The 23,473-nt window shown below is 42.0% G+C and overlaps 1 protein-coding gene across 1 annotated transcript in view; it reads left to right on the top strand.

Annotated features, from left to right (window-relative positions):
• The window catches only part of TMEM132D (transmembrane protein 132D), a 209,190-nt gene extending 205,744 nt beyond the window's left edge, over nt 1-3,446 (top strand). Inside the window, exon 9 of the mRNA XM_088532496.1 lies at nt 1,502-3,446. Within this exon, the coding sequence (XP_088388622.1) occupies nt 1,502-2,683 (1,182 nt within the window). The 3' untranslated portion in view covers nt 2,684-3,446. The remainder of the gene's footprint in view (nt 1-1,501) is intronic.
• Nucleotides 3,447-23,473: the final 20,027 nt, after the last annotated feature.

Genomic DNA, 23,473 nt, shown 5'->3' on the forward strand with positions numbered 1-23,473 from the left:
AATCCTTATAAGCAGAGCAATGCAAAATTATTAAATGATTATGTAGGTTTAAGCAGCACAGCGGGAGGATGAAAGTTGATGTCATAAATTCTATGCGGCCTTCAAGAAACATCCAAAGATTAATAAACACAAAGCCGAGATTTATGACAGTGTCAGCAAAGTCTTAGGGCTCAGTCCTGAAATAGAGACACAGGCAAATCTCCCACTGAAGCCCTGGAAGCTTTATGGCTGTAAGGATTTTAGAATCAGGCCAGCAGATTATACAGGACACACATCCTTTGTGTTCTGAACAGGTGAACCGCTATGTTCTAAAAATGAGTTAAAAGATAATGATAAGTATTCTTTTTATGTATGTGGAGTTAAAATGTAAAAGTAGTCTGTTTGAAACCTTTTTTTATTTAGGAAACCAGACTCATATAATCTTTCTGAAATTGTAGTTGTGTGTTTGCTAGTCGGGCTGTCCTGCAGAGCGGTGCAATCCCAACTCTGGCTGGACAAAAGTTCACTTCATTTTAGACATCAGAGAATCCCCTCACCTCAACAGGGGTCACCCTCTGTGGATTTGCCAGCGTCTGATAAAATGAAAATATCTCAGTGAGTCGGAGAGATCCAGACTGTCAGGAGCACGAATTTGAATCCAAATCCAAAAGCTACCTGCGTGTTGCCTGTAAATGCCAAGATCTTTTCAGGTAGCGTGTAAAATTTTGATAGTCATTTGAAAGTTCTTAGAAGGCCTCATTTTCAGAAACTGGTAAGCTCATGTCCTCTGGAATCTAAAAATTCTTTAAAAAGTCTCATTTTAAAAAATTGCAGAAATTCTGCATCCTTATGCCTATGCATATATGTAAGTAGTGTCTAAGTCTGACCCCTTTATAGTTAGTAAACATCTATGGATTCTGAAGGATACAAGGTGATGCAAAATTAAGCTTCATTGCTGTCTTGCTTTCAATTACTAGCAGCCTTGAAAATCACGAGGGCCATTTGCTAAAAAAGCAAGCAATCTACTTCCTCTTTCTGTACAAAACAGTTATTTCATTTGAGAGACAAAAATCCAGGGTAGAAGGCATGTGTGGGCTTTGCAGGAGTACGTATTTTTTAAAAGGCCTTGTGTGTAACAAGAGGAGACTTTATATTTTAAGCCATTTAGAAATAATGTAATGTATTTTTTCATTTAAATATACAACAGTAAATGATCTCAGTAGCTGGTAATACCTTTTGACATGCAATTTATTATGGTGCTGAAGTAGATTCTGTAGAGCCCAGGGGAGACAACCCCTTCTAGCACCTTTGGGAAAACAAATCTTCTTATCAATGGGTGTTTTCAACTAGCATTTCTTTTGACATCTTGGCAAGAAATTAATTTTCTTGCTCTACCTTTTTATTTTGTTTCCGGTTATAAATGGCATATGGGTCTTGTGGGGAGGAGGGAACAGACCAGGACAGAATGTATTTCCTTCAGTGTTTATTCTGAGAATGTATATATTTGTTCTATATATAACAGGAAGCGGCCATCAGCTGCTGGATCCAGTTCAGTGATGGCTCTGTCATGCCCCTGGATATTTATGACTCCAAAGACTTCTCCTTATCAGCTACATCTCTGGATGAGAAAGTGGTCTCCATTCACCATGACCCCAAATTCAAGTGGCCTGTGATTGCTGCAGAGACAGAAGGCCAAGGAACACTGGTGAAGGTGGAGATGGTGATCAGTGAATCATGCCAGAAATCCAAAAGGAAGAGCATCCTGGCTGTTGGGAGTGGTAGCATTAAAGTCAAATTTGGGCAGAGCGATGCCAACCCTAACATAAGCGATAGTAAACACAGAGGAGCTGGTGTCCATCTAGAAAATCATGCTAGTGACCGGCGTCAGAAAACCACACTGCAGGAAAGAGCTGGGCCAGATGGTCAGTATTATAGTTCCTCAATGGGCCAAGGGCAAGGCAAATGGACCACCACTCAAAAGTCTATTTTAAGTAAAAAGGAAGACAGAGAAAGCCTTCTGGATGATGACAGTCATCTGCAAAACATCCCAATAGATTTCACAAGCTTCCCTGCCCAGGTAGATCTGCCGAGAAGCAATGGAGATTTGGAAGAAAATGATCTAGTCCAAACTCCCAGGGGACTCAGCGATCTGGAGATAGGAATGTATGCTCTGCTAGGAGTCTTTTGTCTGGCAATTCTGGTCTTCCTTATCAATTGTGTCACTTTTGCTTTGAAATACAGACATAAACAAGCTCCCTTTGAAGAGCAAGAGGGTATGAGCCACTCTCACGACTGGGTTGGACTGAGCAATAGGACGGAGCTTCTGGAGAATCACATAAACTTCTCATCCCAACAAGAAGAACATATCACAGCCATTGACAGAGGAGTGGAGTATGAAGAGAGCAAATATCTCCTCAACACAAATGCCCCCCAGAATATTAATGGACAAGCTTTTAGGTCTACTGAGTCCACATTCACCGAAGGGAAAGAACAGAAAAGTGAACCAACCACTTCTCCTACCTCTAAGAGGAAACGGGTTAAATTCACCACTTTTACCACCATCTCCTCTGATGATGGGTGTCCAACTGTCAACTCAATCCTGATGAGCAGTGAGGATGATATTAAATGGGTCTGCCAGGATATGGACCTGGGGGAATGCAAAGAACTAAAAAACTATATGGAGAGATTACATGAAAATGTGTAATGAGATACAAAAGACCTTTTTTGTTTGGTTTGGTTTTTTGATTTTTCACTCACCTTCTGCCTTTAATTTTGGGTAGTGGGGTAAAATGTTGCATTGATAAGAAGAATCAGATCGTGGATAGTAACTCAATGAAGCCCCGAGAAGCCACCCAAAAGCAGCTGGGAGAACAGAGATCCTGGGCAATTCTTACAATTCTAGTCTTCTCTGTGCTCAGAGACGAAAGTGAGAGATGTGTGAGGTTTTTTGATGCATGGTAACATGAAAAAAAAACTTAGCACAATAATCAGATCTCATTCTCTGAGCTTTCCCAGGAAATCAATAAAAATAACAAACTCCAGTGCAGTTTGGATATTACAAAGTTCACACAGCTCTAGTGTTCAATATTGCAAGCTTTGGTTAAAAGCGAAAAATGGGTCTCTGAATAAATAGATCAACGAAGAAAGCATGTTGTTCAAGCCACATGCAGAGAATATCTATCCAGGAACATTAATCTAAAGCTGACAAAACCAACAACGTGAGCAGAGCACCTGCCGTAGCTGCCAAGTCGTGAGTTTTCCAAAGAATCTTGAGGGGAAAAAGGAGTAACTGGGTGGTTTACAAACCAGCATGTTTGCCTCCCAAGCACTGAGAATGGATACACGTATACAGTTAAAACTGAACCTCTCTTTTTAAGTAGATGCCAAGATAATAAACTTTGCGAGCCAATTTTCGATATTTCTTAATTTGTAAAATAGAAGATGTAATCTATACTCAGAACACCACTTGTGTAAAGGAAGGTCCGTTTTGGAACGTTTGAGAGAACTAAGCTATTTTTAAAAGCCCACTTTCTTTGATTGTCCTGTTTCACATTTGTATTCCCAGTATTTCCCTGGAGCACTTCCCAGTTTGTAGCCTGAGGGCATTTCCTAGCATCCATCAGCTTTGGAAGTGTGGTGGCTTCTTCCTTCCCTTCCCTGGTATGTCATACCCAGCACACTCACTTTGCCACACTGTTTTTCTTGCCAAGTACAGACACTCTTGGTACCACACTGGTACTTGCTTTACATTATGTCATTTACCAAAGTTGGCCACTCTTTTGGGTAAGTGTAACTTGTGCTGAACTCCAACAGCAACTGCCTCTTGGTCCTTCCTCTCCTGGGAGACCTTCTTTTCATCTTCTTTGGTTCCTTCTGCTCATGCTTCTTTAGACCCATGCTCAGCACATTGAGAGGGCACTCGAAGAAGGAGTGCTGCACACACAAAGTTGTTGAAACCTGAGTAGCTAAACTATGTAGATATTTTTTTCTTCTCCTTCAGGCAATGCTTAGCTTTTATTTCCTTTTGCTAAGGATGTACATATAGTAGGATTTCAGTAATTACCTTTTGAATCTGATGTGCCCTCCAACCCTAAAACCATGACATCATTTGTGTGGTCCGAAAGCAGTCTCCAGTGACCAGTGGCAAAGTGTCAAGGCACTAACTAAGATCTGGCTTATATTTCAAATTCTCCTTTATTTTCCAGAGTAAGACCCTGCCCTCCTTTGTTATTAAGTCCCTTTCTGTCTTTGAATCTAGGTTGCTGAGTTTAATACACACCCACTCTCCCACAAACACTTATATTGACTCCATCTATATTTAGAATGTACTGTAGATTGTAAGAATGTAATATATGTATTTATAAAAATGCCAACTGTGAATAAAATTTGCATTTTAGTGGCTTCATCTTTTTCCTACTCTGAACGCCCCCCCTTCTTTCACTGTTAGAACATTTACCCTAAAAGAGTCTGGCAGCAATATGGAAACTTGTCCTTTGATGAAATGGTGAGTTAAGGCTCTTGGCACAACCCAGTTACAAAGTTTTACATTGTACAATGTTGGTGGGAGAAGATATAACACCAACAACATGTTATGAAATATATTTGCATCTAGCCACCCTTCCAAGATTTGGAACTATTTGCAAATAAATCAACATGCGTATTTCTGGTCTGAAAGCTTGACGTGCGAGTTGCTGATTTTAGTTTGATTGAAGAGATATACATTTGTGCCAATGCCTTGCTGAGGGCAATTCTAAAAGAGTAAGTTGATGCAAATGAGGCTAAGATAAATATGTCTTTGGAGATCAATTCTTGTGCCTGTGTTGGATACTTAGGACATGTCCATTAACTCCACAGAATCCAAGATAAAGTCTTGCTTTCTTCCAGCACTTCTCATCGGATTTTGGATTGATGATCAGGTAGAGATTCACTGGAGGTGCAAAGAAATATCGTGAGTTTTATTTTTTTTTTTTCTTTTAAGTTTTCAACTTATACTCAATAGATGTTCAGCAGACACCCCCACTCTTTGTGGCAATGTCCCAGGTACTAGAGGCCAGGGTAAAGCAAGTTAACTCCCAAACGGTCATTGAGAATGATTTTCTCTACTATAGGACCATATTACTGTAATTCCGGGAAATCATTCCTGGAAAGGCTTGAACAGACAGATGTGTCGTACCTGCAAATCACCAGAAAATCCCTAGGGTTGAGCGATCTCCCCTGGAGTTTCCTGCTGCAGAACGGACTGTTGACAGCCTGTAATGATCAGGGGTTGGGTCCCTTGAGGGACCTGGCTGCAGGGAGGGGATTTTTGTTTTTGCTGCCCATCATCTCTGAGAATAATGGCACAAAGGCAGGGCTAGAGTAGACTTAATGCATTTTTCTCTCTCTAGCATCTAGTGCTGTGCAGAACAGATGCAATAAAGGAGATGCCTGATGCACCTCTGGTATCCTCGTGGCTTGCATGGGGGTCAGCAAATTGCTGTTACTTCCTTACAGAAGGAATTATTATTATTATTTCCTTTCCACAAGACTGACGTGCCACTCTGTTCACAAAACCTAAAGTACAGTCCTGCTTCCAATACCTCAGCATTTTGGGTGCCTTTAAATACATCAGTGCATCACATCCACAGAGACTTACATCATGCCAGAGCCAATTCTTCTCCTTTGGAAAGAGCAGGTACAGGTCACTGCCCGGAGCAGGATGTCAGCGAGCCCAGATTCCTGTGTTAGCTGCCTCTGGGGATCATGGAGAACTCACAGCAAGTTCATCTGGTGGAATGATGGTAGCACAAGCCACTGAAATTTTCTCCTAGGACAACACAGCCATCAGCTGCAATGGTAAGAACACTGACATTTGCGTTTATGCCTTTTTGCTTGCTCAGAGATCCCTGCTGTCTCTAGCAGCTCTAGCTTGATTTATCCCTAGGGCAACAGTATAAATACTACCTAGTACTCAGAGTGCTCTTTCTCCACAGATTTCAAAACACTCTGAGCAAGGTGGATTCCCCACTGACATGGAAAAGGTGGGAGCTAAGTGGATTTGCCCAGAGCCGTGTGGGGAATCTCCTTTGGAAGCAGACAGAGGCCCCAGCTGCCAATCGTGGTGGCTTGGCCGGAGCACGAGCTCTGCTCGGGGGACGTCGCGGGGCTCGTGGCAGCCTCTGTGCCAGCATCAGGAGGGGTCCGCTCACCTGCTAAGGGCAGAGCTGGTCATTAGCTTCCTGCGGAGGGTTTTGTGTGTACCGATACATCCGTATGCTTCCTTATAACCACTTTTCTCATGCCCTGTGTGAGACTGCTAAAAATGTGTTTTCATGCTTAATGAAAGTTTCTTTCGGGGAGAGGAAATCAAAACCAACCATCTTCTCTCCGTATCCTTCTAGCTCTGCATGCTATACAACAGGTCTCCAATCCAGCTGGAGTTTCCAGGTGCTCTTGCTGAAGGAATCAGTATTAATGCAGCTGACCAAGGGTCATTGCTACCAATGCAGGTGTGGCTCAGCCCTTCAACAGCACCAGCCCAGCCTTGCAGGTGAGAGTCCCTCTCCTATAGAGTCTCTCCCGAGGAAAGCTCCTATTTCAGGCAGTCAAATGAAGATCCCTCTTAGGCAAATAACAAAGGCTGGATTTTGGTCCATGTCATAAAAGAAGTGACAGTGTTTGGATGCTGCATACATGTAGCATTTTGCAAATGTGTCTTCCATTGGCAATCTCCTGAGCTGCTAAAGCTTAGCTGCTTGCAAGCGGGTTCTTCTGTGAGTGCTATTAATGATTTTTCATTTTATTTTCCAGTTGCTTTCTTACTGTCATGCTTGAGTTTCTTTTTTATATGACTAGCCTGACTGATAGACTGATACAGGTATTTTTCAACTAAGGGAAATGTGTCTGATGTTGCTTGGTTGATTTTTTTTTTTCCTTAGTCTCTATACATTAATACAATGAAGAATAGAAATTTGATAGTCCTGTAATTCAGGTAAGCTGTTTCTTTGCTGTCTTCCCTTATTCCCCATCCTTCAGCTTCCCTTTTAGCAGTTTTAAATATATAGTGGTTTAGACCAAGCTGTATTAATACAGCAGTGAACTTGGCGGTCTGAGAGATGTAGCTACATAATTGATTTGGGAACAAGAGGTCTGTAGAGGAAAGTGACTTGAGAGACCCAAAGAGGTATTAAATCAGGGTGCAGCCTGCACTAAGTAGCTCTAGAAACTACTTTCACACCTCATTTCCATAATGAATGAGATGTAAATGAAAAGAGCACCCTAAAGACACTTTAATTCAGCTCTGTATATGTTCAGCTTCTCCTGCCCGCACTCATTCCCTTGTGGTCTCTGGGGCTGCTTCTTTGAGCAAGAGCTTTAGCAAGAGTAAAGGACTCGTATTGTACAACCCAACAGCCTGTCACAAGTGTCACCAGCAGACAGCACTGGTTGGGCTCACTCGTGTATTGATCAAACAAAATCTCATAAGCATCACTGAGCAATTAGCTCAGGCAAGGAGGTATCATCTCAAAACACGGTGCTTGGAAAATGCCTCAAGCATTTTCAAAAACTGTCAGAGATGAATGTATTTAGTCCTTGAAAACCCAGGAACTCTGTCATGTATTTCTGTATGCTTATTGTTATAATTCCATATTTCTGTCAATGCACAGCTGTAGAGCACTGCAACAACACATGTAGGAATTCATCTTATAGCCTACAGTACAACTTCTACCCCATCCAATTGGTCATGTATACCTGCTCTCAGACACACACACAGGATCCTCTATCTGTTTGAAGACCAAGAGTCGAAGGCATGAGCCCTAAAACTAATCAGATAGTTTGCAAGGTCTGGGGGGATAGGTGTGTGTAGTGCTTCCAGGCTATTTCTCACTATCTGAAAACTTACTGCAGGGAGTGCTTTGCACTTAGCATCACACATAGGGCTAAGCACCTTTCTGAATGGGTGCTTAACGACCTCATTCATAAATAATACCTCTTTTCTGCCCGGGAGTTTTTTTTTTGCACTGTTTGGCTTCCTGCTGAAAGCGTTAATGGGTGAAGTCCAAAAGTGGCAGCAATAATGGTCTGCACAAAATAGAGCACCTTGTGCTTCATGTGCATGATAGGGGCGTTAGCAGGGCCAAAATTACGTGGGCCAAACATGCACCTTCAACTTGCTTGTTTCCTACATTTTGCTAAGTTGATATGAACTCTGTCAACAAATCCTTCATTATGCAGACTCTCTGCTTAGGGTTTTCTGCAGAACAGCAAATTAAGCAGCCCACGTAGATAATACTAATGGTTGGAGAAGCAACACTGCTACTCTATTTGTGTGTACTGCCAATGCTCATTAAGAAGCTCCTGTCAGAGTTTAAAGGTAGCTGGTGGGTTATGTATGACAAGCTCCAGCATCAGTCATCCTAATGTGGCTCGGTGAGCCTGGAGGGACAAACTCCAGCACTGAACCATGTTTGTTTACACCAGCCACAGTCTTCGCGTTTCCTCCCTTCTTGGTGGGTGAAGATAAAGCCTCATGTTGCATTTTCCCCCTCTGAAAGGGCTTCTTTTGGCTGCCTCTCTAAGTCTGCTTGATTTTGGACTTGCACATGGGCAGGTTGGGTATTAGCTATTTGGTACCTGAACTTCTGTGGCACCTGGTGGAGCTCACAGTAGTAATACCAGCATCCAAAAGCTGCGGCTTTGAGGTATAACAGAGATTTCATTCATTCATGTTCAGACCTTTGTTCCTATTAATTAAATTAGAGCTTTCTACAGTCAGTTAAAATATTAAGGATCTTAAGGTGTGTGTGGTTTGTGTTTTTTTTATCAAAGGAGCTTCACTGCTCCTACTGGATAATAGGAGACTGCAAAGACGACTCAGACTTCCGTTATCAGCAATTTACTGTGCTCAGGAAGCATAGACTTGCTGAGAAAGGGGAGGAGAAATGGTGCAGCAGTGAAGAGGCTGTTTTCCCATTAGCACCGATTAGTTTAGCACATATTTAGGATTTGTGGACACCTTCAAGAGAAGGGCAGGGCTGGCTGGAGGCACAGGGGTGCCCGGAACAGGCAGGTATCATCACCTCCGTCTATCTATACAGGGATGCAGGGCAGGCCTGGCTTTTGCTGATAGAGAAGTGTGAACTTAGCAGCTGATCCTGGAAGTGTCTGAGCACACAGTTCATGTTGAAATGCATCTCCTCACCTCTGCCCCATTCCTCTTCAACTGCAGCAGGGTTAATCTGGACCGTTACTGGAGGGAGCACAGGAGTCAAAGCCTGACTGGTTTCTTTGGCTTGAAAACACCAAGTGCTCGCTAAAGGTCAAAATTACAATGTTTCCCCAAAATAAGCTGACCTTGTTTCTCAGTCACGGCTGGGGAGGGACTCAGCCGGGCTGCATCCTTGGGCCGTTTGTGCTGGGCAAAAGACTGGTAGGAAAACTGTCTCTCAGCTCCACTTCCAAGCAAATCCTTCATCCCACCAACTGTGGGCACTCATTTTCTGTTCTTTTGCCATCAAGACAAAACCCCAAAGCACTGTGCTCCTCTCTGCCATTAATAACGTTTTACAGCTCTCTGTCATCGTTCATCCCTCTCAGCCCTGATCAATAGCTTTGCTCTTAGTGTTTGGCATTCCCTCCTCTTCTGCCAACCCCAATGCCAAAGTCAAACCAGCCTCCTTGGCATTTCTACCTTAAATAAATAGGTGCCATAACATAACTGAAAATATTTTGTACTACTGAAAGATCCTGAGCATTGATCAGATTTAAATCTGTACCTTGCTCTCTGTGCATGCAGACATGACTATAGCTTTAAAACATGATTTAATAATACATCTTTTATTCAAAGATATTTTTATTAAAAAATAAAATATCTTTAATTATATATATATATATATATATTCCATAATATAGCTTTTGTGAGATCATTTACAGCTGAAGAGGCAAGTTGGTTTTGTTTTGTTTATTTTGCAGACTGTGATAGAAAGCTCAGGAAGATATTCTTTTCATAGCAGCACACAGGCCACATAGTCCTGCCACCCTCTGAAGAACAATGCTGTTTTAATCCTAGAATTGTTAGAATGGTTAAGGTTGGAAGGGGCCTCTAGAGACCATCTAGTCCAACCCCCTGCACACACAGGGTCACCCAGAGCACCTGGCACAGGACTGCGTCCAAGCGGGTTTGAAGATCTCCAGAGAAGGAGACTCCACAACCTCTCTGGGCAGCCTGTTCCAGGGCTCTGTCACCCTCACTGTTAAGAAATTTTTCCTTAAGTTCATGTGGAACTTTTCATGCTTCAGTCTGTGGCCATTACCCCTAGTTCTGTCGGCAGCCACCACAGAGAAGAGGTCGGCCCCATCCTCTTCACTCCCTCCCTTGAGGTATTTCTATAAACTGATCAGGTCCTCTCTCAGCCTTCTCTCCTTCAGCCTGAACAGGCCCAGCTCCCTCAGTCTCTCAGATCAGCTCCTCTAAGTGTTTTGTCCCCTGGCCTAGTGCAGAGCTGGTAGGCCAGGCCCCTAAAACACCATGATGGAGGGTTGCAGTTGACAAGGCTGCTCCTCCAAAGGCCTAACCCAGACTTCTGTGACATGGAGCTGTGTGTCTCCTAGCACAGGCTGGTGCCAATGGAGCAGCATCGTGAGTGCAAAGCTGCCATTTACATCAGGAGCTCCCAGGGCTGGGGCCTGGGCGTGCTTAATGCTGCAGGAAAGCCCAAATCTCTGAGAGAACCGCTCCCCCTCATTAGTATTATCTGCTGCCTTGGCTTTTGGGGGAGGCCAAGGAGAGGAGATTACAGTTTTGTATTATAACACATCTGGAAGCCTTAAACAAAGCATATTCCTACACCCTCACATGTATGTATGCAGATGTATGGATGCTCCACGTATAGGCGAGGGCTGGCCTCATTTCTAGCTTCCATTCATTTGCTTATTACAACTTCCCCATCCCCCACTTTAATATTTGCACTTACCATACTTTGAGGAGCTCGAAATAGCTTGTCAGATTGAGACAGCGCTTGAGAAGTTTAATTTTCCTAATGCTTGTTGGAAATCCCCTTCCTGAAGCTGCAGGAATATTAAGGCTCTTAGCATGAGCTTTGCAGAGGGGGAGCGTGCAAGCCCAGCTCCCAGCACAGTGCAATGGGGCTGGGAATCGATTGGGGGTCCCATCCTCAGCACAGGGGAGACCTGACCTCCCTGCCAAGCCTACTGGTGACGTGGGTTATCTGGGAAAACACCAGCGGATGCGTGTGGAGCACAGGGAAAGGACCCTGGGGAGGCTGCAGCAAAGTGCTGAGGCCATCGCTGTGTGTTACTCGAGTGTGCAGTGTTGTAGCTGCAATGGTAGTTGTAGTGTGAAGGAGCTGCCTTATAGAGAAAACCTGCTAGATAAACCCTGAAAATACCAGATTCCATTAGAAGTGGGTATTTAAATAAAAGAAAAATAAAAAGATATTTGCCAAAGGGACATAGAATAGAAATAATGTTGTTCCCTGGCTCTTTCCAAAGATAGGACAGCACAGTAAGCATATCCAGGTGGAGTTAGTTGAAAAATAGGCAGCATATCAATATCTGGATCGCTTTGCTTGGTCTGTATCTGCCAACATGTGACATCTGATCTGTATCTGTCCCATCGAGGGGGATCCAGGAAAGGGGGACAAGCACCTGTAGAGGGAAGGGGGCTCTAGGCTGGCCCTGCTGCCCCTACGAGGGGTTTGGTCACCCCTGGCTGCAGCAGCCAGGCCTGGCAGGTGTGTGAGCCCATCACCGTGGCTTTGGGGCTGGAGGCCCAGGGAAGGCACAGCCAGTTGGAGCCATCACTGGAGCAAGGCCCGGACCAGATTGCAGATTGAGCTTTGCGGCGGCTGGCCCAAGTGTTCTGGCTCCAGGCCATTTCTGTCGCCTCCTACTGCATTATTTTTAATGAAAGGCAGATAATTTGTGAGTGGGAGCGCAAAGCGAATGTCATCCCCATGGCCAGTGGTCTGACAGCTCTGCTCAGCTGTCAACAAGCCGCTCCAAGAGCCCCACACGATGCTTCAATAATGCTGTGAGCCTGTGTCCCTCATCCTCAGCAGACGCAAAATAGTTAAATGAGATGAGAAAGGCTGAAAATTCTCCCCCTTCTCTTTTATCACCTGCGCTTTCCTTCCTGAGTTTCTGGTCTCCCAGAATTACTGAAATTAAATCTAGCAATTCAGGCGGCTCGTGGCTCCCGGCTCCACAATGTGCCGAGCGGCACCTTTGTATCCATCCATCCATCTCCATCTCCTCAAATGAGCCACTCGCACAATAGTTATTGTTGTAGAAGGGACCTGGAATGAGCTCTTGCATTATTCACTTCATTTATTTTGATACAATATTTGGAGCCACTTCATTAAATTCTCTTACAATGTCCTGTCATTTTTTTTTCCCTTTTTCCATCTCCTTGCCAATGCCTGGCTCATACAGATAATGTAACAGCAACGCTATAGGGAGAGTGGGGAGGGTAGCAGGCTTGTTTTCTGCAAAAGGGGGATTGCTCTGAATTTTTCAGCTTGATTTACTGATCCCAGGAACTTTCCCCCTTCAAAAGAGTGCAACTAGTTTGAAACACCCCACCTGAAAGTGGCAGATACAGGCAAGAAATATGCAGGACAATTAAGTCTTGAACAGAGGAAAAAAAAATGCACAGCTTTACAGGCAGCGTGTGGCTATGCAGGAGAAGACACACTATATAAACCCCTATGTACTAGTACTAAAAAAAAAAAAAAAAAAAAAAAAAAAAAAAAAAAGGTACTTCTCTCTTCCTCCTACCTTTCAGTATTTTCTATAGATGAAACAGATTAGTCTCATGAAATGTATTTTTTTATTATGCTCCACATACTTGAGGTCTGAGGAGAAGCAAATGTAACACAGGCTCTTTTATTTGCTCCCGTCCTGCTGTTTTTTCTGGAGTCACTGAGTTTGTCAGAGTACCTGGAGGTGACAAGGTGTTTTCGTCCCAGGTGCAGTTTGCAAACTGCTCGTGTGGGAAGGGGCTGCCTTTGACTCAGGGGTTTAAAGTCTCCAGTGAGCAGGATGGACATTGAAGAAATGAGATTTTGTAAATGGAGCTCAGAAAACAAACCTTCTTTTTCCTCAGGCCCTCTTTTTCTCCAATATTTCCGTCCTACTTGTTCACACAATAATGTTGCATGCCATGTTTAAGATGCTAAGGTCTAAGAGCTCTGCTGCACAGATAGAGCAGCTAAGCCAAAATTTTTAAGGTTCCAAAGTGTTCAGTCCCCATAAATGGACTGAGCAGTGGGGAGAAGGTCCCCTGAAGCCCAGCCGTGATATAAAGAAACTCCTGCTGCCACTCAAACTGTGCCACCAAAAATGGGTTTGGGCATCAGAAATGCCAGAACATTCTGGCTTGGAGGGCACTCACAGCTCGTGGAGCATGTCATGCACTTGGTAATTTCAGTCTAGATGTCAGTGGGTGATTGAATTTAAAAAATACATATATTTACTGCATCCGTGGGGCTGGTGGTATGACCTGAGAGTTGTCTCAGCCAGGACACTCAGGAGGGAGCCGTCTGTCCCTCCAAATCAGGCTCTGCAAACACACATGCTTCTCTTTTGGAGCGTGGCATTAAGAAGCCCATTGTAATTAGTGCACTGTTTAGGTAATATACATAAACCTGGTTATTTGTCCTTAAATATCTTTGCTGTTCATCATCCAAAGCTGAAAGACCTGAGCCACAAGGTATGTGCTCATTTGGTCTGGAATGAAAAACAAATAAAATTTGGATTTAGCTGTAACTCTTGATAAGAAACAACTAGTTAAAATTTTAATGGTGGAGAATATGGTTTCTTGGAATAGTGGAATTTCTTTTCCCAAAATGAGAGGTCTGCAGGTCAGCCCCCTAATTCCCTTAATCATGATTAAATCAGGAGGTTTGAAGCAGGAGGCCTGGTCTCCAGCTAGGCAGGTGAGGAAAACATGGTCCAAACTAGAGGGAACAGCATCATTCTTTGTATTGAGCCCTTGGAACAACTACCATAAATGTGAGAAGAAAAGACTTAATTGTGGTGATGGTAGTGGTAAAGACTTGATTATTTAACATTATTTATGATACTGACTCTGTCATTTTAATATGTATATATTTCTGGCACTGCAGAGAAGCTTCTCACCACTGCAACATCCAGGGAACCGGAGGGTGCTGGGAGGTGCTCTCCTTCCAGCTTTTCCATGCGGGTTTTCTGCAGCAGCATAAATTTCCTCCCGTGATAGGTGAGCGAGCTGCTGAGCCAAAGGCAGCCAAAACGCTTTTTCATCCTAATTGCTCTGCAGACTGTTCCTCCTTCAAAAAGCGCCTTTGCTGAAATATTGCAGTGACCATAAATTTTTTATGTATTGAGAGAGCAGCATGATTATTTGGCTGTTTAGGCTATATTGACCCCCCAAGTGCAGAGCATGGTTGGTATCAGAGCCCGTGTGTTGATTCCTTGGTTGCATTTAGGCAAGAGAATGGAGCAACTTTCTGGAAAAATGTTATTAGCAGCAGCTTCCCTTCAAAGGTATGTGGTTAATTAGTTGGCTTGGGGGTGCTGCCAGGCTTACATAGCTGGCATGGAAGGTTTGGGCTTGCCCTTTTCCTGGACTCCCTCTGGAAGTCATGCTTGGCTTGATGGCACCGTGATGCTTCCGTGGCCGCTGGCAGCTCCAGCTGAGGATGACTCAAAAAATGAGGACGGATGGGGACTTGGAGACCTGGGGCTCCTGCTGCTGACAGAGGAGGTTGGCCATGAAGTTTCTGGGATGATTTTGCCCTTCACTTGCCTTGTCTTCCTGAACCCCTGGCCAGGAAGGAGCCTGGTTGACCTGGGCTGGAGAGCCCGTATAAGAGCGGGGCCCTTTGGACCTCTGGAGTATGCTGGAAATAGATATGAAACCATCTTCCATTTTTTGGAGACAACTGCTGCATTTCACTTCTCTTTATTGAGATGTTTCAGTGCTTTTTGCAGTGTGTTTGGAAGAGTTGGACGTGCTCGACTGCTGTTTTCACATGCAGTGCTGAGACAGTGCAAGACGGTTGTGATTTTCACCTATTTTAGATTTCTTTCTTTAACCACGAGCAGCTCCCACCAGATGGGAGTTTTTGAGGTGCATGAAACCCAGCAAACTGTGAGAGGTGGGCTGGCCCACGTGTCATTAGAGCAATGGTAATCAGGGGAAGTTTCAACTCATAAAGTCTTAATTTGCCTTGGGATTTTTTTCTTATGGTAATGAATATTCAAGCTCAAATAAAAAGAAGTGCTTTGTTTGGGAGTGTTTTATGAGTGTTGTTTTTTTTCCCCTGAAATTTTTAATTTACCTTAATTAGGTGCAGTTGGACTCAAAAGGCTTTATCTACAATTGTTTAAATCAAATTTTCTAATGGTAACGATAAAGGTGGCTGGTTAAAACTATTATTTTTATGCTCCTTTTGTAAGTAAACTAATGATCCATTCCTTTATTTACTCAGTTTAAATAGCCAAAGAGAAACTAAGAAACATCTAATATTGATTTTTTTTTGGTTCCAATTTAAAAGATCTCTCTATTTCTAGTGTGCAACTAGTTATGCTAATGGACTGATGTTTAGATATTTGATGCAGAAGAGAAGAAAGAACATGTTCTTGGTTGTAACATGAAGCAATTTGAGTCATTTGTAAAGAAGTTAAACACCTTCCTAGAAAGCAGCGGCTCCTGGGACAGAAATTTCTCTCCTGTTTTATCACTCACAGAAAGATCATTTCCCATCAAAGAAAGACATTGCTGTGTCTCTGAAGTACCAGGTTCTGATCAAGACTGTGATTTGAGGGGAAATTGGGGAATATTTTTACTGTTGTATCCTTTTGATAATTTTGGTTTTATTGTGTTTGCATCAAAGAGTTCAGGCTATTAGACGGCCATGGCCCGTGGAGCCTGGCACAGTGAGGAAGGTTTTGTGCTCTTACCAAAAAAAAAAAAGAAAAAATGGTCAAAGAGCTTGTTCTCCTCTTGCTTTCGGAGCTGTGACTTTGAGGTTACTGGACACGCACCAGTGAACCAAAGAGGGAACTTGTTCTCAAGGAGCTGCCTGAAAATTGCAGCTTGGGAGCGCACAGCGTTACGAGCTGGATAACGTCCAAACACACTGTCACCGAAGGGCAAATCTGCAGGCCAGGGCCCAGAGGCATGGCCTGTGGTCCTTGGCTTTGAAGAGCTGTCTAAAACAGTGTCTTCCACAGACCATGCTTGTTCCCACTGTTCTCTTGATCTTTTGGTCCCCAGACATGTATGGGGTGGTAAACAGACTTAGAAATGAAACATTTTCAGAAGTGTAGGGCCTCATCGTACACAACTCTGGAGCCCATTCCAAACAGCAGATACCTCTGACTCATGTTGGTCAAGGAATTGGAGAGAATTCAGAGGGGATTGATTGGTTGGAAAACATCTCTTACAGAGAAATTCAAATAGCATAATCCCCTTAGTCTATCAAAGGGAAGCTTATTTGGTGGTTGATCATGACCCATAAGTACCTGCATGGTGAACACTACTTTGAACAGCTTCCAATCTAAAAGCAAAATTTTAGCTCCAGGGCTTGGAAACCATTGCTGTAAAAATTCAGACCAGAAATAACAGTTTCTTATGGTGAGGGAACAAGTTCCTGAGGACAGGAACAGGTTTGTCACTCACATTTTCCTTTAGATGGCTTCCCTTGAAGCATTATACTGGTTCAGTTGCAGCTATGGGACCTGAAGCAGAAAGTCAGAAGATCTTTACACTGCATGATGTTGCATTAGATGACCATGCTGTTTACCTATAGCCTGAAAAAAATAATCTGGTCATCTCTGGATAAGGTTCACTTTAGAAAAACAGGCAAACGGCAATATTTTTAGCTCCTAAGCAGCTCCAATTTCTTTGAACAGAAACTACATTATATCACAGGCGCTCTAAGCACTTGTTTTAATCTGATGTAAGTGCATGGACTGCAGTTAAATTATTTCTCATTTCATTGAGGTTAAGTCAGAATATGTTTGAAACTGTATATTGCTCATCTTGCAGAAAGAGGCCTGACACCAACTTCATTGAAGTTCAATTCCCATAGACTTCAGTGAGAGCCTGATCTTTCAAAATGAAATTCTAATTTTCGTTACACGAGCAAATCTGAACAGCGTTGTCTGTAGGGTTCTCGCTGGCTTTCAGCATTGGAGCAGCTCAGAGGGTTGAGCTCCTGCCTAGAGGTATATTCTCATGAAATAGTGGCAATCAGCTCCTGCGTGTGCCTGGGCAAAGCTGTCGGTCTGTGCTATCCTTGCAAATTGAACTTGGCTTTTGTACATATTAGCACAGTGTCTTAAATATGGACCTGTTCTCCTGCTCGGTTACTCTTTTTTTGTGCTATACCACACCAGTCTGGTCAGGGCTATTTTTATTTAGCACTGTATTTTCTTGCTAAATGGCTTGTCTTTCTGAATATTTCATTGTCCTCTATTTTGTTGGAGGGTTCAGTTTGGGAAGGGAATGATAAAAATTCAGACTGCCATTTTTGGCTTTTCATGTGAGCCAAGCAACAGCGATGAAATTAAATGTTTTGAATAATTCTGTATGTTTTCTCACTAGAATATTAAGTCCCACAGTCTTAACCTTCGCAGCAGTTGTCGGGGGTTACAGCTGAGTTATTTGATTAAAATATTTTTACCAGCTACTTGAAAGTACTGCAGCAATCTGATTTATTTTTATTGTTAGAGCTTGTTTGTTTAGGCTTTCAGCTGAAATGAACTTACCATTCATTTAGCGTGAATGCCAAGAGAACTATTGTAGTCAAAAATAATGGCAGCATAATATGCAGTGAAACATGGGTATTTTGCTCATGCACTTGCATGCGCACACAATGGAAAGCGTTCGGGGGCTTAGGCTGTTAATCAGCTTTTTTGGAGAATAGATACTTGTAGCTTTTATATCGGCCCCCAGTTCTCTCGCCTTGCTGACAGGCAGCGTCATCCGAGGCCAGAGCCTGAGCCTCTCGCTCTGGGGGTTACAGGCTAAGTGTTGTTACAGATAAATGCAAATACACTTGTCACAATAAGTCTTTTCTGCAAAATCTGGATTCCTCTGAATTTTCTGTTGTCCTGGAAAATACTCAGAAACTAAACGGATGGAACATCTCTTAAAAATAAATCCATAAAATCCACAGTTTTTAAAGCAATAGTTTGTTTGGTGTCCAGTTTATGACACACAGGTCTGATTAGAGGTACTCAGCAGCCAAAAGCCTAAATAAGATCCGTGGGAGACAAGTGCTTAATATCCCAGAAATCAGACCTTTGGACTCTGGGCTTCTTGGTGTCTTTTGGGCCCCAAGCCTGTCTGCACAGCAGGAGCCCAAGGCGTCCTGCCAAGCAATGAAAACCTCTCTGCGAGGCTTATCCTCTTTTAATAATAAGTTGATTTTTAATTTTGTAAGGAAGATTTTGGCTATTGACTTATGTTGTCGACTATCTGTATATGCAGCAGGTGAAAGTAAAATTTTCATTCACACGCAATATCTAACATTATTAAACTTTAATGCTACTCTAACAAAACCTACTCTTTTTTAATGTTAAAAATAAAACCTCGCTTCTGTCAGGCAGAACTAGGCATTCAGATTATAACCCTTTAATACATTGCAGGGAAAGCAGGCAATAAATAAGGAAAATAAATGAAGAAAAGAATCACCAACATATCCTCATTATTGCATTAATATTAAGGGGCATGTCTGCTTTCATCCCTTCAAATTATTTTGAGTATGTTTAACTTGGTCAGTCCTAATGACATAATGTTGCCAAAAATAGATGAGAACATGGATATATGCATTTATGGGCAAAACTAAGAAGATATTTAGAATAGCATTGTACTGTGTGACAGTTTCTGAAAGAGCATCAAGAAGTGCTTGCTTCATCTCTAGGCCTACATCCTTTATTTTTTTGCTTCCCATGATTAAATTTGTCTTCTATAAAATCTTCCAATATCAAGCTATATTAATTAATTAATTTCTCCTCTATGGGACCAGGATTGCAAAACTTGAGCAAAGCCATAGCGATACGAGCAGGCTGGAGCTCGAGAGTTCTTGCAGTGCCCTGGGGTGGCCTGTGTAGACATCAGCCATCAGGAGACAGACCCAAGCATCTAAAAGGCACCATCTTTTTCAAGTCCTTGCCTCTATTTGGCTGGCAGTCTCATCAGCCAGTGATAGGAACTACAGTTCGAGGAATTGCTGTTTTCCTTAACCTCAAAACAAATGCAAATCACTTGAAAGACATTAGTGATAATCCCCAAAGCTTCCCTCTTAGGCAGAAACTGCCTCAAGGCTAGACCTGTTATTTTTATATCAGTTTTGGCTGACTTTCCCCTTTTATGTGTGTTTTTCTTTATGGCTAGGGGCATGTCTGCATCTCTCCATTCTCAGCAGTGTGGACTGGCCCGTGCTCTGGGCTACTGCTGCAAAGGGCTCCCTATATCTGAGCACGATTAAGTGATGCTCTCCTGCTGCAGAGCTGCCCCTCGGCAAAATCTGAGCTTGGCAAGAAGTAAGATAAAAGGGAAAAATGATTTTGGTATGAAACAATGTTACCTTAACAACGATGGCTGCGAGATTTCCTCCCAGTACAAGCTTAAACGAATGCTTCATTCAAACAAATGACTTGCAAGGACACATATTTTAAAAGTGAGGGGACAGAAGAATGATCTCATTAAGTTGCAGAAAAGTAACTAAAAAGGATGGAAGATGCAGTAGGTAAATAGATGCATAATACTCTAGAGACACCTTGGAGCGTTTCCCAGGGCTACAACAATAAGAGACGTAATCAGTATGAAACAGTAAATACAAATAACAAGATGAGCTGCAGGCTTTGCGAAAAGCTTTAAACCCGATCAGAACAGAATCATTACTAGGGTCATATTGAGGTCAAAAGAGAGTGCAATGGTATTAAAAGATGATGAACATTAAGAACATGTAGTACTAATATTCAGCTAGTTCAAAACCTGTTATTAATTTCCCCATTGCCTCTTTCTTATCTGTACTTTCATACAGAAACCACACTGATTTGCAGTGTGGTTCTTAACCATCTATATTGTCACTAGTATTTGGCCAAGACAAACTTGTTTTAACCCACATAGCATAATCCACATAAGACATGTGAATCAGCCTTTAATGTCTTTGTTCATGTCAACTCCTTATAACCCAACATCCACAGATTTTGAAGGGGAGCAAGGGCTAACGACACGATGTATCACAATTTAACTCTCTGAATGCAGCAGTAGACTCCTAAATAGGGATTCAAATGCTGATATTTTGTGCCAATATTTGAGAAGATCACCACTTCATTAGCATGTCATTTTCTTCCTTTCACTTTGCTCTTCAAATCACTGCTGTCACGGATGGATTATAACAGGTACATAAACGGGGTTGCAGAGCCAAGATTTACTGCCAGTAGTATTTGTGCCTTGCACTGTGGCAATGTCTACAGGGCTTGGGCTTCAACCAGAACGCCACTGTCCTCAACGCTGTGCAAATCACAGCCATGCACCCTCTTCGGGTCTCAGCAACGTCTGCGTAACCATCTCCTGCGAAATTATTGAGGTGACCCAGGCATGCACTGCAGGGGATGATGCAAGGTGTGAAGAGCTGTACAGATTAGCTAAGCTTTTTTTTTTCTTTTTTAATGTGATTCCAGGTCACATCTAATTTGAACATATTTTTAGAAGGAAAACAATAGCTAGGAAATAAGCTAGCAGGCTGTAATGGGTGGCAAAGGCCATGTCCAAGCATATAAGCTTTTGATATATTTCTCAAGTTAAATTAAAGATTCTGTAACTCATTTCACTTTATTAAAGCTACTAAAATAACAGTGTAACTTTGCAACAGTGAGTATTAATTTTTGAAGCAGTCCAGGGGCATTTAGTTTCAAAGCCTGAGGTAACTTGACTGAACCAGACAAATGAAATAAGTGACCTCTGTCTAGCAAGGTTATAGTTATAGCTGGACTTACATCTAAGGAGAATTGTGCTGAAGTACACAAGAATGGAAAGTGCCATGTAAGAGCATGCTGAAATATCATCAAAGGTGATACAACTTGCTGCTGCAGTAGTAGCAAGGGCTAAAGGCTGCTATCAAGATCCTTCAATGCTGTTTCAGGTTAGGTGGTCATGACTGATTTCTTAGTAGTCAGATGTTTTCTATTATTCTCATTAGAATGCATTGCTTAATTTTAAACAAATGTTTTATACTAGCTTAATGGCAATGCTCTAGGAGAAATGAATTTCCAGAATCATTTTGTAGGCACTGGACAAAACAAATACTGTCCTACATTTTTAGAAATAACTAGAGATTTCAAGGACCCTCAATATTTAATACCTAAAATTAGATGTCACAGGAATGACACCTGCTGCATGACATTGATGAGAATATGGCTCATTTAAAGAGCATTAAATTGGACATAAAAATTATCCCCTCCTTTTGCAAATTTAGATCATTTAGAAAAAAAAACAAGATTAGAAAACCTGCTTTTAGTCATAGTTTGCTCTTACATTGGTGACCATAATCTTTTGTTTAGGCCATTTCTATTTATAGTTGCTCCTTAGTATAAAATTTGAAATACAATGAAGAGTTTGGAGGATCAAGACTTTCCTTTGGGGCACGTCATTGACTCGAATGCGCCTGTGGCAGCTGTGAATACTGGGTCATGTACAAAGATACACCCAGCAATTGCAAATCAGGCTGCAGAGGTCTGCTCTTACACAGGGTTTGAGTTTCAAATATTAAAGCAACTGGGCTTGGACCAACCAGACAGAGGAGGAAGTGAAATATATTCTGGAGTGATGAAATTACTCTAGACAACTTAATGAAAAAATGAAAAAAAAAAAAGAAAGGAAAAAAGCTCAGATTTCACTGAGCCATTAAATGATTGATTTCCACATGGAAGCACCCATCTCTTCTGACAAGCCTTTGACAAAACTGTTTCTTTATTTTTCATGTGGAACTCTTCTTGACCAAAAGATTAAAAGTGCCAGGGTGGAGGAAAAGGGACAGAACAGTTTATGAGCCCAATAGGCAAAGGCGAGCTTTTTGGAAAAGAAGACCGAAGTACTTGGGCATTCATTTACCATAAAGGCACTGTTTGCAATGTTCAAATTTGTTTAATATTCAGGTATTAATTGATGGTAAAATTGCATTACCAGAAAGAGCAGGTATACTTTAGAGGAAGGCCTGTCTTTTGTTTTCTTTAAAGCCTTGCAGATACCTAACCAACTCCTTTCTTTGGACTAGATTATTCTCCTCAAGCCAAACTGTGCAGGCCCCCTTGAAGGCTCTAGATATTGGTGTGTTAAGATACTGCAGCAAATCTTTGCTAGTTTAAATCTGTAAGAACTTTTTGCCTCAGAACAGACAAATAAAGAAAGGCTTGACTCAGAATCACAGTGCTCTTAAATCATATATCAGTTAAGGCTATAATGGGAATGCTGAAACTAAAGACCTAGAATATGTATGCTGTAAATGAAATCCTAATTCAGGAAGTGCTCATTCTGCAAACTGCAGGTTCTAGCTGAGTTTTGCCAAACCAAATTGTCTCCACTTCTGAGTAACTGTGTCAAGAAAGGAATGGTCACAGCAGTGCCCGTTGCAGAGGTCCGCGGCTTTCACTCGGTTCCTGTGGCAGAATTAATTGCAAAACAAAATGCATGTAATTGGATTAATTAGCAGTACATTTCAAGGTCCTGAAATAAAGAATTAGCCACAGGGGCACATGCACAATGCAGGCTTTCCTGAGAACAGAAAAACAGTGTTATTTTGGGAGCTGTATTCATATTCCAGTGAGGTGTGCCTTGCTTGAAAAACTGTTCTCCTAAGGAATGGGGCTTTGAAGAGAGAAGGTAAATACTATAATTAGAGTTGCAGGACAACAAAAGGATTACTCTTAAATATAAAATCATTTGAGCGAAGTTGTATGAAAGATAATTATACCTAAAAATTGCCTGTACGGAATCTAATATTTCCTTTACAAGGACATATAAGACTCATTGAATATTTATGGACCTTGAACATAAGACTGGATGAAATTTAAAACATAAATTCAATTGGAATTTATTTTGCTGAAATTTCCTAGCAGTTGTTGCCCCAACCTTTTAACCCTAATAGACAGGCTTCACATTGCAGAACACAAGTACACATGATAAATGATATCAAAGCTGAATGCCCTTGATTGATGAACACTGCCTCATTTGATAACTAAAACAGTCCTTAGGGCTCACTATTTTTTTAAAATGCATATATTGCAGAAGAGTTGTTTGTGCTTCTGGTATGGTTATCACATGCAAATAAGCATGCTGTTTCCTAGATGCAGATTTCATATTTATAGATTAAATAAAGCCTGAAAAAATCATATGCTAATTACATTCTGAGGGTGGAAGAGAATGTCCCACTTGCGCATATTTTGTTTTGCTGGAAATAGTGCAAATTCAGTTCATTGTGTTTAGCTGCTTGAAGCT

Source organism: Tinamus guttatus, unplaced genomic scaffold, assembly GCF_059628265.1.
Source record: "Tinamus guttatus ecotype Peru unplaced genomic scaffold, ASM5962826v1 Tinamus_guttatus_pri_ptg000459l, whole genome shotgun sequence".
NCBI lineage: Eukaryota > Metazoa > Chordata > Aves > Tinamiformes > Tinamidae > Tinamus > Tinamus guttatus.